Here is a 16154-nt window from a genome sequence, read left to right as displayed (position 1 = left end):
ATGGTGCTAACACTTAAGATGCACGCTTTTGTGCCGGTGCTTCAGGCAAAAGAGGGCGCTAGCGGCTTCCTTTTGGTAGTCCAAGCTTCTAAGTAAAAAAAAAGAAGATCACCAAGGAAAGAACCCAACAATAAAAGCTGCCTCGACTGCATGTGGATGGTGGTGAGGAGTGCGGCCTCGTTGAATGTCGACGGTGTGAGAATATGCACAGCTGTTGCCGCAACAGTCACCGGGGTCCCACATTGAAAAAAACAATGTGTTATTCTGTTAAAATGGCTCGTAAGAGCAGACGCCAGCCATTCGTAATGTGGAGTGTACTATCAGTGAAGTTAGTCCGCAAAGGTTACTTACGCAAGCAAGGGTTACTTCAACAGAAAATTATTTTGAATTTCATTCAATTCGCAATGCTTTTTTTTTCGTAAACTGGCAAATCGTAAAAGGGCCTAATAAGGCCCTTTTACAATTACCATGCCTACATCAAGTTTCCGACGACTGCAGCAGGTCGTAAGGCCATGACGAAACTGAGACATGATTTAAGAAGACATGCAAGTACCCGTAGCTCCCTTGCGGTGTATATGTCAGTGCGACGAATTTTTTGTCGATATTAGAAACACTGTTCTGGAGAGAAAGGAGGTTGATGCGAGTGGTTGTCTCCCGCAAGTGCGGACACTAAACAGCTCCTTTCATTTCCTTTTGTGTCCGCAGCGTCGTGCAGCAGCCCGCCGGGCGTGCCGCACTCGCGCACGAACGCGAGCGACGGCGCCCGGGACTTTGTGATCAACTCGACGGTGCGCTACACCTGCTTCCCAGGCTACGATGCCAAGGGCTTCGACGTGGCCAAATGCATCTTCTACAATGGCTCCGCCCAGTGGTTCGGCCCGGACCTAAAGTGCGACCGTGAGTACACACCTCAACACCAGAGTGGCACCCCTTTAAAGGGGCCCTGCAACACTTTTTGAACGTGGTCGGAAAATGCTGCCGATCGGTAGTCGAGGCTCCTTTGATCATGTGCGCCATATGCACAGCCCGCGGTGAGAAATTTACAATAAAATTTCAAAGTCAGCTAGAAATTCCTCGCTCAATTCTCTCAACAAATGATGTCATATACCCAGAATCGACTGCGTCACATTGACATTGACTGATTTGAACATCGTGAGCTGCATAGTTACCGCGGCGCGGGCGAGTGAGCCACGCGCAGCGTTTACTTGTTGGTCGCGCGTGCGCGTTCGAAGAAAACAAAAAGTGCTCAAGGCCGTGACGCATGCTAACGTGAAAGGAGAGAGAAAGCGCTTAAAGCGTGCGACAAATGCCTACTCCGTACTTGACGGATTCTGAAAATTTTTGCAGCAGTCGATTCGTGAGGCAATAAACTCCTATAGTGAGGTCATTTGATGATTACGTCGAAAAGTGTTGCAGGGCCCTTTTAAGTTACAGCAGCTGTCACGCTTGCGGCGCGATTCGAGCTGTTGAACATTGGCATCCTATGGGGAAGCGCCAAGCGCGCATTAGGTGCTAAACGAGAACTGCTGGCTTTTCTAAGGCCTTATACCTGCCTTACCGAAAGTTTGCGAATAGCTTTCAGTACTATTTGTATGTATCCGTCGTCTATGCGAGCCGTTTATGTGACGAATGTATACACAGTTATAAGCTAGCACGCAGTTTGAGCAGAACGTTAGGCGATCAGCTCGGCTAACACCTTCAGCTTCTCGTTCCAAGTTAGCATCATCAAGTTCATCAAAAACTTGAAACAAGAGCAGGAGACTCAGTCGGACAATTTAGCCCTGTACAACTTCTCAAATCGCGCGTAGGCTTGCGATGTATAGAGCGGTGCTACGCAACAGCAGTTTCCTACATGGACTATTGCACAGTATTTAATCATTTATTTTCTGCATACTGCAGCCTTTATCAGGCTTTTTCATGGTACAAATAAGCAGTACCGGTTTATTGTGTCCTATGGAGCTGCTCGCATAAAGTGAGTTGGTAACCTGAGCTTTTTATGACTTTCCTTTCTTTAAGAATTTTTATTTAAGTAAAGTTGTGCACTGGGGCAAGTACAACGTAAAATAGAAGGATATGACATCCCGAAGCTAAAGAGTGTCAGTGGAGCATCGATATAAAAAAAAGGGGGTCAGTTGATTCTCAGTTATAGTATACAATGATGTAAGGCATGGTTTATCTGATCTAAGCGCACACAGACAAACACGGAAAAAGGGGGACAACAGCAGTTAAACCATGCACTTCAACCAACTAACCCAGTTGTCGATCCTCTAGAACAATGTAAAGAATATACAAAAAGCAGAGACAGCTCCACAACTGTGAAACCTGAGGACGGGCACCCAGCGATTCTCGTTCGTAAAATTTCCACTGCTCCGTTTACCAAAAACCGTCGGAGACGTGAACGTTTCAAGTAGGCATGTAGGGTTTCCCCGGCACGAGTAAAATCTTGTTAGGAAGATTCGCAAACTCGGTGTGCGACTTGTGCGCTACTTTTTGCTGCGCTTTATCAACTTCCTGCTTGTTACTGCCGTTGAGATACGCGTCGTCTGCAGCGAGTTCCATCAGGTTGTTTCCGACTTCAGATGTAGCGGCGTAGACAGCCGGTGATCGGGCGCTCTGCGAGGCGGTGGCGCCCTCTCTTGCGCGGCGCCGGAGTCAGCCGCATGTTCCCGTAACGTTTTCAACATTTTTAAGTTAATTATTGCGATTTCTTATTGGTTATTACTGTTAATTATATTATTTTAGACCTTGTTCGTTCATTTTAACCTGGTTTTGAGCATAGCTAGCCTTGTTAAGGCCTGTATTGAGCGCTTTAATGTGAGCGTGACCACGCCACATGAGATGCATGGATGGACGACAAGAAAACTGTTATGACATAGGTAACCAGCAATCAGTACCCTGCGAGAAGAACAATATGATGCACATTAACAATTGACCAGGTATCTTTTACAGACAGCATTTGTTGTGTGAACGAAAAAAAAACGTTATTTGATTTTATGTGAGACGCTATTAAAGTTTTATATGGTGGCAAAATATGCACCAATATAGTTCTTGCTCTTTAGAGTAGAATGTTGTGCTGCTCTGCAAAATAATAATAAATGCCGGTAATAAATGCGGAGAAAGGAAACACGCGGAAAAATAAATTACCGACGATTATGATACTCCCTAATGCGAAATGCACGGGAGTCTTTGAGTTGCCTACGTAAGTCCCTTGAAACTATGCAGCTCAATCGCGTCGTCATCTCCATCTTGCGTGGCTATAGCGTAGGATGCGGCACTCCAGGCAGAAAACTATCACCGCCACACGGGGCTGCTTGTGTGTGCCACAGAGCGGACGTCCCTGTTGCCACAATTGTCACAGAGAGCCCTATCGGACATTCCTATTTGTCAAGCCGAATTTTTTTAAGCGCTGCATCAAGCCACATTGGGAGTAAAAAAATGGATTCTTTTGGTTCAATGGTGCCACGGAATTTGGATTGAAGGTATTAATCTTTCATGAAAAAATCTTTCCTTTTTTAATTTAGGCATTACTACACTTCTATACCAAGCGAAAAACTCAGAAAAAGATCCATAATGTGCTGCGTGCTCAGTGTTTCCTGTGTTCCCCGGGTTACAGAAAATGCATGATTTACGGCTACCAGAAAAAGGCCCAGAAATTGCGCTGCAGTCGTTCAGTAACGGTGTAGGATTTTGACCATCAGGACATCGCTATTTATATTCCTGCTTTTTTATTCTTCTATATTTGCCTGGTATAACTAAAGAAAGACAACCTTTTTATTTTTTTGATAAAGGTCACTTCACATGAATACGATCTTCTCGACTGCTGGATTCTTAAATATGATGTTTTTTCCTGCACGTTGGTTCGGGGAGAGAGGTGGAGATGGGGATTGTTGCCAGTTAAAAAGGATGATGGAATGTACACGATTTCCAAGTGCTTCGTTGCTTTTTAAGAATAAACTTGCAGAACTCCATCAAAACACTTGCTATTCTTCGGCGAGTCTTATAAACACCCCTGTCCGTGATACATCAAATAGATGTTTTTTCGCACTTTCCTAACAATTAGTCGTCATTAAAGGCAACAAACAACCTCCCTTAAAGGGGCCCTGCAACACCTTTCTTAGTTATATTAAAATAGTCTCATTGTTGACGTATGACTCTTCGCGAGTCATATGCCGCAAAAATTTTTCGAATCCGTCAAGTCTAAGTGGTGTTACTAAATTATAGAGGTCACGTTCCGCAGCTTTCTCCCTCAACTCAACACCGCGAGCGCGCGGAAAGCTAGGCAGCGAGTCGAGGAGGGAGCGCAGAGGAGCGAGGCTCCGCCCAAGAGCGCCGGCGGAGTTTTTTTCTTCATTTTTTTCTCTCTGACGTCTGGGCGCAACCACGTGGTCTGTCCCGCCACTTCCGGTCGGCTTGCGTCGTTCTCGTCGAGCGGAGCCGATCGCACTGTGTATCGCGCGTGCCGTCTCGTGCTTGAAAACTGCGCGTCGGTTTGGTAATGTTGGGTGTGCACCTCGAACGCCGTAGTGTTTTCATCGCTCTGCCAACCATGGAAGCAAACCTGCGCGCTCGTTTGCAACGAATGACAGCTGAGATCGGTTTCGGCCCATACTCCGATACACCGCCTCGTAAGACGGCATTGGCAGACGACCCCGAAGCGCCGCCATTACCGGACGCCAGCATTGTTATCGGAGACACGCCGCGCCCCTGCCTCGGTCGGTCGTGAGAACGTGCCGACGATGCAGTTCTCAACTGACGAGGCAACACTCGAACGGCTGCCACTATCAACGGCAACCGGCGATGGTCAAAAGCACCGAAATATTCACGTTTTCGGCACTGCGCATAGCGAAGAAAACGGAACCACGCAACTACGAGCAGTCGAGCTGTCGGTGAGACCGGAAGTGGAGACCGGATTAATATTTGTTCGGTGTTTTTAACGCGATAACAGAATATAAACATACATATTATCTACTTATTGAACTCAAAATTAACAACGAAAGTAATAATGAGCGTGTTTATCGTGATTATAACATCAGCCAATGGTGGAACTGCCGACAATCGCGTCATATTTTGCGGACTAATACATCATTTGTCGAGAGAAGAGGGAGCGATTTTCAGCTGACTTTGAGAATTTATTGTAAATTCCAGGCCGTGCGCACCGCTATAATATTTGGCTCGCGTGTTCTCGGGAGCCTCGACTACCGATCGGCAGCGCTTTTTGAGCATGCTCGAAAAGTGTTGCAGAGCCCCCTTTAAAGTCTGACACTGACACTGTGTGCATTAGCGTTGCAGAATGTGTGTGCCATGGCATTCCACGCTTCCACTCTGCTTGTGGTAAAGCGTCCCCGAAATCACAGCGATTACCCACCACGAACACGTTCGGGAACAACGTGCTTTCACGGATGATTTTAATAAGCAATGAGCACAAAGAAGTCCCGCGTTATAACGAGAAAGTAGAACGCCTTGGTACGAGCAAGTGTAGCGCCGTGGCGTTCTACTTTTCCTTACCGTAAATTTGCTTACACTGCAGCATGCCGGCTGCCGCTTCGCACGTTGCGTTTCCATGGACGTTGCTGCTGCGCCGCCGTCCGCACTGTGTCAAGCGTGTAGTCTTTACGCGGCAACAGAGTCGGAGTCTGCGCTGTGCATCGCGAAGTCGCCCCAGCTGCCGAGCAAACTTACTGTGAATCAGAGCACACGAACCATGCGAAGAAGTCATCTATTCGAAGAAAGGCGCGATTCCTTTTCTTCTTTCCATCGTCGTTTTATATCTACCTCACGCAGTATTTTTCGTGACACCATCTGCGTACCCAACCGTTTTCTCCGACCTATCCAATAAAAGCGACATCCGTTAGAACTTTCCCTATGTAGGGCGAAATAGAACCCACGCTACCCGGGTTCGTTCCTCTGACAAGCGCGAACGTTGGTAATACCACACGGTTTTATCACTGAAAGCGCGGTCCACCTTCTATGCATTTATGATGCACCACACCGGTGTTAAAGGGAAACAGAACTGGTACGCATTTTCGGAGTTGAGTAGTTCACAAATTTCAAAGAGGTTCGCAGTGGTTATCCGATGATAAGCTATTACAAAACGAAAGTGAGGCTGCGCAAGCGCAACTCAGGAAGTACCTACGTAATTTACGCAAGCGGCTTTGTTTGTTTAAGTTAACTACCAGTCACATTCGTCGTCGAGGCCTGATATGCCCCCAAGCCCAGTAATCAGACAGTTTTGCGAACTTCGCCACGAATACAGGGTGTATCTCTCATTCTTCAGCGAACTTCTTTTTCACCAAGTTGGGTCGGGTTGCCGGGTGTACGCCACGGCGATTGCCACAGTGTATGCGCCCACTGGGGTATGGTTCACTGTAGAGTCACTGTATATGCTACCTTTAGGTAGTATATGCTACCTAAAGGTAGCATATACAGTAACTCTAGTTCACTGCTTTTGAGCGCGCCGTCTTATCGCGCACATGCGATGTCTTGCGTGAATATTTTGACAGTGCCGCTAGATGGTGCATTGTGTTTAACGGTGAGCTCGAAAGAGGAGTCCCGCTGCAGTAAACACCTCATACAGGACGCGTTTCGGCGCTATCAGTAGATTGTGTACCTAAATTACCTAAGTCCTAACAGTGATACTGCCAACTGTTATCTTGATACTGTAGGATCTCTTTTTTCCCTTCGGCAGACTGTAGGTCTAATTCGAGTAACCGCCACCACGGATTGTTTTTTTTTGTTTTTTTTACGTTACCAATACAATTGTATGGGTTTAACGCCCCAAAACCACGATATGATTATGAGGGACGCCGTACAGGATCGCTTCGGAAATTTCGACCCCCTGGAGTTCTTTAACGGGCACCTAATCAAGGTGCCCGTTAAACACACGGGCCTCAAGCATTTTCGCCTTCATCGAAAATTCGGCCGCCGCGGCCAGAATTTGATCCCGCGACCTTCGGGCCAGCAGTCGAGCTCCATAACCACAAAACCACCGTGGCTGGTCTTTTTTTTTACGTTACCAAAGCAGATGTTTACAAAAGTAGACATCTATAAGAATAGGATATATTATTCCCCATTGCTTGGACTATATAAAAGCAAGCCCAGCCTGTCTCAAGAGACCTCTTGTAGCAATCACTGTGGCAGGGATTGTATACTTTTCTTTATCCGTCATGGCTTTACTGAGGAGACTTCACTAGAACGTATTTCTGTTTTGCATTTTCCGTTTCACATGCAAATGGCGCACAACTTCACGAAATCATATCCATGTAAGATCTGTTCGTAAAAAGGTTCCGTTATGATGCTGAACGAGATGGTAGCGGCCCCACAATTCAGTAACAATTCCTGGGGGGGGGGGGGGGGGGGAACATGTGCCCCGAGTGAAGTCTTTCAGGCATTGGCTTAAGGGTGTGTTCCTCAGGCACGGATCTGAAACCTGCGCTTGACTACTCAAAGCATCGTTGTCCGTTATGCTAATGTAGCAAGGTTTCGTCCTTCGCACTGGTAGTACAAGTTTTATTTCAGTCAAGCCAGAATATCTCGATGCTACGTGCGATAAGAAAAGCTTCACATTCGCGCTTTCCTGTATCAGTGCGGTTTCTTCCATCTAAATGCATGAGGGTTTAGGTGGTGAGCGAACACTAAGAAAGAAAAACTTTATATTTTGTGTAAAATTACCCAAGAAAGACAATCGCACGTCTACCGCCTCTGTTGCTATTGAGACGAGCATAATATGAATGCTTTCATTTTCCTAAAAGCCAACCCGCGTATACTTTTGCTGATTAGTACGTCCTGTGCACATTGTTAATAATGAAAGGAATAGACAAACTGGTGCTAAACGGGCTTCCAGCGTTCTTCTCTGCAAAATTCCTGAAGCAAGCCCGTAGGCGTAGCATTGCTGCCACAAAAATTTATTCCTTTAAATGTTAGACTGTTTTCTTGAATAGCTCATTCGGCGAAAGTAGCGCACGCAGTTTTACACCAATGTCAGGAAAAGCTCAAAACATATCATATATGGTTAGTTGGTTCCTCATGGCGTATAACATCGGATTCGCACTTTTACCTGACACCTCGAGCATTCGGAAGTTGAAAGGGGTGTGTGGTCTGGTATTTTAAAATGCGCCTATTAAATTTCTCTAGCTGGACATTAGCGCTTGGAACATAGTGCATTTTCGGGGTTTAAAATCCACGGCATACACGAGGACACCTACAGAATGAACAGTTGAATCTCGTCTCGTTTGTGATGAGCCTATCTGCGTGTCAAGCGAAACACACGGGTGGTTTAGCCGCGACAGAATCTAGGGTTGCTGTACAGACAAACCGTTATGGAGCGGCAGCCTAGGCCTCATCACGTACTATTGGCAGCTCGCGTGAATGGCTTTTCCGAAAGCCAAGCGTTCGGCAACTTCGGCAGCAGCACACGAGTGAGGTACTAATAAGAGGAGAGCCCGCCGAGTGCAAGCCGAGTCGAGGTGCGAATACCACACGGAAAAGGGGGATTAGAGCCAGGCGTGCAATTTTCGGAATTCTAAACGATATTGCCCTTCTGTGAGCACTTGTTATTCTTTCTCTCCTTTCTTTTTTTTCCTCATTTAATTCCTGTGTTGAGCAACACTGGAAATTTCGGTCGCTCTTGTGCTAGTTCTCTCGCTGTCGTTGAAGCTTCTGAATGACGACAATTTTTTATCTGTTCGTGTTCTGCCACTCTTAAAAGGTCACCGCTCATTTGCAGAGCGAAAAGCTGAGAGAATACGGAAGACGGAAACAATCGCATGCGGGCTTGCATAGTAAAGAATCCACCAGCTTGTCTGCGTGTGAAGTCTAGCATGCCTGACTTTTCTTTTTATCGGCGAGTAATACCCCCAGAGAGTGTTCATAGCAAGAAACAATTCCAAGATAGATGACAGGTACGAAGTGCGAACCGGATACATGGAGAGCTGATATTTACTGTACTGTTTTCTGCAAGTTTATTCTGTCATTATTTTATTTTATTTTATTTTATTTATTTACAAGATACTGCAGGCCCGTCTTGGGCCCTAGCAGGAGGGGCAAAAGTGTGCTCGTAAAGGCAATACATAGGCACCTTTACACACAGTGCATTTAAAGGGGAAAAAAAAAACGAAAGACAGTGTTTTATTTGTACAGCAAAGCACGCAAGTAATAACACCTTGAACATCTCAAAAAGTGTGAGGAAAAGAAAAAAAAAGCAATATTCACACAATAAAGGAACATAATTAAAATAACCTAACATCAATCCTGAAGACTTTCAATTATTTTTATACTTTGCACTGATGATATTGGCAGCGAGTTCCAGTCGTTAATTGTGCGCGGGAAAAATGAGAACTTGAATAGGTTAGTTTTGGTGCTGTATGGGGTTAATGATTCTTCATGTCGATGCCTTGTAGTTCGTGACGCCAATGATGTCACGTAGGGCTCAGGGGGAAGTAGCAATTGACGATTCTTCAAGTGAAACAAATTTTATTCTGTCAATTTTTCTTCGTAATTGCAATGATTTTATGCCATAAAGATTCATTAGTTGAGTCGGAGAGTCTGATTGGCGGTATTTAGAATAAATAAATCTAACTGATTTTCGTTGGATCATCTCCAATGCATCGATATTCTTTTTCGTATGAGGGTCCCAGACAATGGATGCGTATTCCAGCTTGGGCCTTATAATGGATGAATATGCGAGTAGTTTGACATCAGGTGGTGTGTGTTTTAACTTATGTCGCAAAAAGCACAGCTTACGGAAGGCGGATGTGCAAATGTTCGAAATATGGGTGTTCCAATTGAGTGTACTAGTTATTGTGACGCCGAGGTATTTGTAGAGAGGGACCTTCGTTAGCTGTTCTGAAGGGAGACTATGCGGAAAAGGTAAAATTCTTTCTACTCATATTCATGAAAACCGTTTTGTCAGCGTTAAGTTGCATTTCCCACTCTTGACACCACATATGTATGTTTTGCAGGTTAGCATTCAGCAAGGCTTGATTCTTCAGCAAGGCTTGATTCAGCAAGGCTTGATGATTTAGAACTTATCCACGCGGTGTCGAAATATTCTTGATCAAGAGGCTACCAAAAATGTATATCTTCTTTAAGTGAGAATTCCTAATCGCAATTATGACGACAATAATAACCATCAGCACTAAAGAAGCTGCGGAGATTTTACGAATAGTTGCTAAGATATTCGCGTCGTACTTCTTGACAAAGTAATGCGTCGGTGACTGCTAGTACCTCTGCTAAATCAAATCTATGAAAATCATATAAAAAGGTTGGTCATACTCAGCGTACTTCTCAATAACGGAAGTGACAACCTCCTGAAGCTTACCTGTTTTATGGTTTGACTGAAATTATGTGTCGCGCCGAATCTGTTGGAAATTATATATACTTTTACGAATATTTCGCACAATACCGAAGGTGTCCTGATAAGATAACTGTATTGAATTATTTAGCAGGAATTTTAAGGCGAAAGCCCTAAATGTCTGTTTCAAGATCGTGTGGGGTCCAAAAAATATGGTCCAAAAAAGAAGTGAGCGCGCCAGCTGCACGCGTACTTCGCCCACTTCATCCTCGCGGCGCCGCGTGGGTAAAAAAAATTGGGCAGATCCCACGCCTTGTGGGAATCGGTTTCGTGAGCTATTTCACTGAGCTATTTCTGTTTATGTTCGATGAAATTTGAACTAGATATGTTGTTTGTTCACTCTGTACATTAATTGTTTTATTGACCTGTACGCGTGCCTATCCCTGCCATTTTGTACGGGGTCGTGGTCCTAGTCAAGCCCGTGAAGAGGCTCAAAAAGCCTCAGCATCCCAAATTATGGAATGTTGGAATGAATAAAGTTTCAGAGTTTCAGTCAGCCAGTAGTTCTATGCTGCATTTTTGGCTTTGAGCCAAGCGTTACGAGGTGGATCGACGTGTTTTTTGTAAATGGCGGAGTTGTGTGCACATCGTGGGCTTGATGATGATGATCAAAACTTTATTTCACCCAAAAGAGGGGACCGACCCAAAGATCGGTTACGCTGCTTAGAGGAGGTCAGCGGGAATGCCTTGGGACGCCGCGGCCTCCAATGCGCGTGAGATTACCCGGCGTTGCTGTGCCGAGTCGGTGGTTCGCAGAAGGGACTCCCACGTATCCTCTGTGTGTGAAGCGTCAGCGTACTGTGGGCACGTCCACGCCATGTGTATGAGGGTGGCTGACTGTGAGCAGTATCTGCAGTGTGGTGTCACGAGGTGTGGGTATACCTTGCTATAAAGCCAGGGGTTGGGAAAGACACCCGTCTGAAGCTTGCGCCACAGGACGGCATCATGTCGGGGGAGGTCTTTATGAGCTGGAGGGTAGCGGAGACGGCCTAGTCTGTAGTGCTGTAAAATGTCTGTGTAAGTAAACAAAGGAGTTTGTTTTTTCGCAGGCCTGCGAGGGCGAAGAATGGGAAGTGTGAGGCTTAAGGAACTCCACCCGGTAGTTGAGATCTCGGGCGAGAGTGTGTGCCTGCACATTTCCACTAAGAGATTCATGGGCCGGGGCCCAGATAAGAAGGCGAGGTGAGGCAGGTGGGGTGTGGTCCTTTATGATTGAGTATGTCTGTGTAGAGATACGGCCCGCGTCAAAATTTCGGATGGCGAGTTGGGAATCGCTTACGATCACCTTGGTTGTACGGTCGGTCATTGCCAAAGCAATGGCAACCTCTTCAGCAACTGTTATATCGGTGGAGTGAATTACACTGCATGCCGTGCTCCAACCGCGGTGTGGGGCCAGGGCGACAGCCACCATTGTTGAACGATGTGGGTGCCGAGAGGCGTCTGTGTAGGTGACATCGGGGCGGCTTGCGAAACGTTTCTGTAGTTGGCGCGCACGGTCGGCTCTGCGATCCGCGTGATGTTCAGGGTGCATGTGTTTGGGGAGTGGAGGAATACAGAGGCTGAGTCGTTGAGCTGTCGGTATGTCTTGGTAAGTGGTGGCCGTCCGCGTGGGGATGAGTCCAATTTGGTGCAATACAGCGCGTCCCGCATGCGTGAGTGAGAGTCGCTGGTACTGGGACGTGGGGGTAGCTTCGATAAGCTCGTTGACCGTGTTCGACACCCCAAGGGCCATAAGTTTGGAGGTAGAAGTGGACATTGGGAGTCCTAAGGCGGTCTTGTATGCCTTGCGAAGCGAAGCATCGAGGCGATCGAGATCAGCTCGCGTAAGGCGGAGGTAGGGGGCCACGTAGGTGACGCGTGTGCAGACAAATGCCTGAACCAGCCGAAGAAGGTTGGATTCGCGCATGCTTGCGTGCTTGTTGGCAACCCGCTTGAGAAGGCGACCAATTTGGATGACAGATTGGTCGATTCGCTGAAGAGCGGTGGAGTTGCCACCGTTGGCCTGTAGGTGCAGTCCTAGGATGCGGATGTGATCTGTTTGAGGGATTTGCATCCCCTGTACTTGGAGATGGAAAGAGACCTGTTTAGGTTTGCGTCCCTGTGATGGAATAACAATGTACTTGGATTTGGTTGCCGAGCAGGACAGGCCAACCGTAGAGAGATAGCTGCCCACGCGGTCGATGGCTGTTTGTAGGGTTTCTTCGATTTGGCCATCGCTACCTCGTGTAACCCACAGCGTGAGGTCATCTGCATAGAGTGTGTCATGCAGATTTGGGATGTCAGCCAGAAGTTCGGGAAGTCCTAACAGTGCAACATTGAAGAGGAGTGGGGATAGCACGGAGCCTTGAGGTGTTCCACGGCTGCCGGGCGTGATGGTGGAAAGCCCTCCTTCGCCGGTGTCAAGTTGCACTTGGCGATTGGTAAGGAAATCCCTCACATATTTATACGTCCTGTTCCCCACTCTCAAAGCCTGTAAATTCTGCAGGATGGCGGTGTGATGTACATTATCAAAGGCTTTGGAAACATCAAGACCAACAATGACTTGGGTGTCTAGAGTGCGGTTGTAGAGCACCTGGTGTTTGAGTAGGAGCATAATATCCGGCGCCGCCAGGTGTGGGCGGAAGCCGAACATGGTATCGGGAAGCAGATGATGATCCTCCAAGTAGCGGATAAGACGGGTCTGGACAACATGTTCCATCAGTTTGCCCACACAAGATGTGAGGGAGATGGGACGCAAATTGGCTAGCGTGGGGCTCTTTCCCGGTTTGGGAATCAGAATGAGGTTGGCAAGTTTCCAGCTCTGGGGAATGGTGCCTTGCTGCCAACATTGCTGCATATAGTCCGTGAGGGCTTGGATAGAAGAATCGTCCAGGTTTCGGAGCATGCGATTGGTGACTCGATCGGGACCAGCTGCAGAATTTGTCTTGAGACGATTTAGTTCCGCCCGCACCTCCGCTCTAGTTATGGGGGCATCAAGGAGCAGGTTACCTACCCCCTGATATGCAGGAAGAGAGATGACGGGTCCAGGACGGATGTAGGTGTTGATGAGCTCTTGACTCAGGGAAGCGGACGAGCCGGAATATTCACGAAAGATACGTTCAAGTTGATATTTAGCTTGCAGCTTGCCACCATCAGGATCCAGCAAGTGACGGAGCAGTTGCCATGTGTTCTTAGAGTTAGGAGCCTTATCCATTTGGGAACAAATATCATTCCAGTTCTGACGGGTGAGGTCTATGGCATAGTTTTCAATGTCTGTGTGCACTCGAGCCAACCGGCGGCGGATGTCTTTATCCCATTTTCGGGTCTGCAAAAGGGTCTCAAGTTTGCGTTTCCTCGCCCAAAGCTTGGCGTAGTGTCGGTCACAGCTAGGCACCGACTTCTCGACTTCGATGTCCGTTGTGGCGTTCGCGACGTGCTGAAGGAGGGTAGCGGACCAGCTGGAAATATCAGTAATACGCTGAGAGGTCCCCGATGCTTGTCATTGGGTACGAAAGCGGTCCCAGTCGGTCAGTCTAGCTGAACGAAGACGCTCACGCGTGGGCTCCTGGATGACTATTTCCAGAACATTATGGTCACTGCCAAAAGTTTCTAGTGTATTGCACCAGGTGGCATTTACTCCGGGCCTCACGAAGGTGAGATCCGGGGTGGTGTCACGGGCCACTCCCACCCCTCTACGCGATTGATGTGCTGGGTCGGTAAGAAGATTTAGGTGTAGCGAGTGCCACTCTTCCCATAGAGAACGGCCTTTGGGAGAGTCGTAGTGGTAACCCCACGATGGGTGGGTAGCATTGAAGTCCCCCATTATGATATGCGGCTGGTGCTGGGCTAGTTGTTCAACACGGAGAAATAGGGGGCCGAATTCGACACGGCGGTCCCGGGGAGGACTATAGACGTTGAGCACAAAAAGACAGTGACCAGGTTTACGAGAAGGGCGGGGCAAAATTTCTAAAAGTACGTGATCGGGGAAATTAGAGCCAATGTCATGGGGGATGGCATTCATGTTGCGTTTCACTAGAGTTGCCACCTGAGAGTTGGCGCGCCCCGACGTGTATGTCTTGTATCCGGCTAACTGAGCGTGCTTGCCACCCTCTTGAAGCGCTATGATTTCTGGACGATCGCGGGAGGCAAGAAACTGCTGGAGAACAGGACGCTTACGCGCGAAACCCCGACAGTTCCACTGCCAGATGGTGGTGTTACGCGAGCGGCCCGCCATAATTAGGATGAGAGTTTGTGCCGCCTGTCACCGAGGACGAAGCGGGGCCACGGGCAGCGTCATAAGATTTGCACCGAGCGTCTAGTGCTTTACTCAACGAGTCAAGTTGCTGGGTGAACTGCGCTGCGAGTGTTTCGAAATATTTCTCCATAGTGGCTTCCAGAGCCGCGAAGCGTTGGTCTGTGCGTGTTTCACTCATAGTAAGAGCTGACGTAAGGCGTTCAATTTGGGCCTGAGTGTCACCCGGTTGTGAACCGCCCACCTCGTAGACCTTTCGTTTTGTAGCTGTGCCTGCCAACGATTCAGTGTCCATGGGGGTGGATATGGATGTTTTTGTCATGGAAGGTGGATGTGAAAAAGCACTGCACCCTATGCGCTGTTCTATTGTTGTAACCCTGCGCACTAGCTGTGTGACTACCGCAGTGAGGTGAGTAATGGCTTTTTCAAGTGTAGTGTTGGTAGTCCCTCCCTGCCTACTCACCGGCGGCGCCGCAGAAGGAGTTCCGGGAACTGTGGATCCATGTGGCTTCCCCGCCGGTAGACCTGGCGGAGTAGTAGCAGAGGTAGGCGCCCTCGAGCTGGACGATGGCCGTGATGACTTGTGGGAAGAGTCGGCCTCAAGTGGTGGGAACGAGGCAGAACGGTCCCTGTGCTTCCGCTGGGTACTACCAGACCGTTGACGGTCCCAGCGACTGGAGCGTTTAAGGGCGACCCGCCGTTGGGTCGCTTGATCTTGTTGCTTGGAGTCTTCTTCCTGCTGGAGGGCCTCCCATTGGCGCCGCTTTATGATATACGGGGTCCTGTAGATTTCCTTACAACGGCTGTCGCCGGTGATATGCTGTTTTCCGCAAAGGCGGCACGTCGGGACGCACACGTGATCACTGGGTGGGTCGGGGATGCCGCAGCCCCTACACTTGATCACTGTACTGGCACACACGTCAGCTCTGTGGCCAAGTTCACTGCACCGGTAACATACTTCGAACTTCTTCTTGTACATGTTGCAACGGTGACGGGCATTGCAGAGGTAGATCCACATGGGAACATGAGGTTCCTTGAAGGTCAACAGCACGGCGGTGGTGTTCCCCAGACGGCGAAAGTCAACGATGGGAGGGTTACGGGGGTCTTCTAATTCTTCTTGGATACCTTGGCGGTCTAGGCGGAGGTCAACGCCCCGGATTACACCGCGTCCTTGACTTTCATCGGGTGTGCAGTACACTGAAATTTCGTACGTGTGGGTGCCAATCACCAATTCCTTAAGTCGCAGCACCCGTTCGGCTCGTTCGACGGCCGGGGTGCAATAGGCGAACGTGTTCTGCTTGGGGTTCACTTGAATGAAGTCTTCGCCGCGAACTGAGGACTTGGGAAAGTTTGCTGCAGTGCAAACCGCTTCGAATAGTATAAAGTTGGTAATCTTGGAGAGTAGGAGTCCTCCCCTGGGGCGGACGATGAGCTTGAGGGCATCGCTGGGCAGTCGAGGCTGCTTTGAAGCCACCGAGTTGAGAGCTAGTCGCCGCCCACGTTGGCGTGGTGTGAGCGAACGATCGGTCGCTGCGGTATCATCATTCGAGGCATTTGAGGTCTTATGGGACGTAG

At 48.2% G+C, this 16154-nt stretch overlaps 1 protein-coding gene across 3 annotated transcripts in view; it reads left to right on the top strand.

Moving 5' to 3' along the window:
• LOC119401395 (sushi, von Willebrand factor type A, EGF and pentraxin domain-containing protein 1) overlaps positions 1-16154 on the top strand; it is a 300370-nt gene that overhangs the window by 80137 nt on the left and 204079 nt on the right. For all 3 annotated transcript variants that reach the window (XM_037668182.2, XM_049417415.1, XM_037668175.2), the window contains exon 3: positions 706-897. In XM_037668182.2, coding sequence (XP_037524110.1) covers positions 706-897 — 192 coding nt within the window. The remainder of the gene's footprint in view (positions 1-705; positions 898-16154) is intronic.

The sequence above is a fragment of the Rhipicephalus sanguineus genome, chromosome 1, assembly GCF_013339695.2.
Source record: "Rhipicephalus sanguineus isolate Rsan-2018 chromosome 1, BIME_Rsan_1.4, whole genome shotgun sequence".
NCBI classification, from domain to species: Eukaryota; Metazoa; Arthropoda; class Arachnida; order Ixodida; family Ixodidae; genus Rhipicephalus; species Rhipicephalus sanguineus.
The sequence above is the reverse complement of the archived record's forward strand: the minus strand, read 5'-3'. Positions and strand labels throughout refer to the sequence as shown.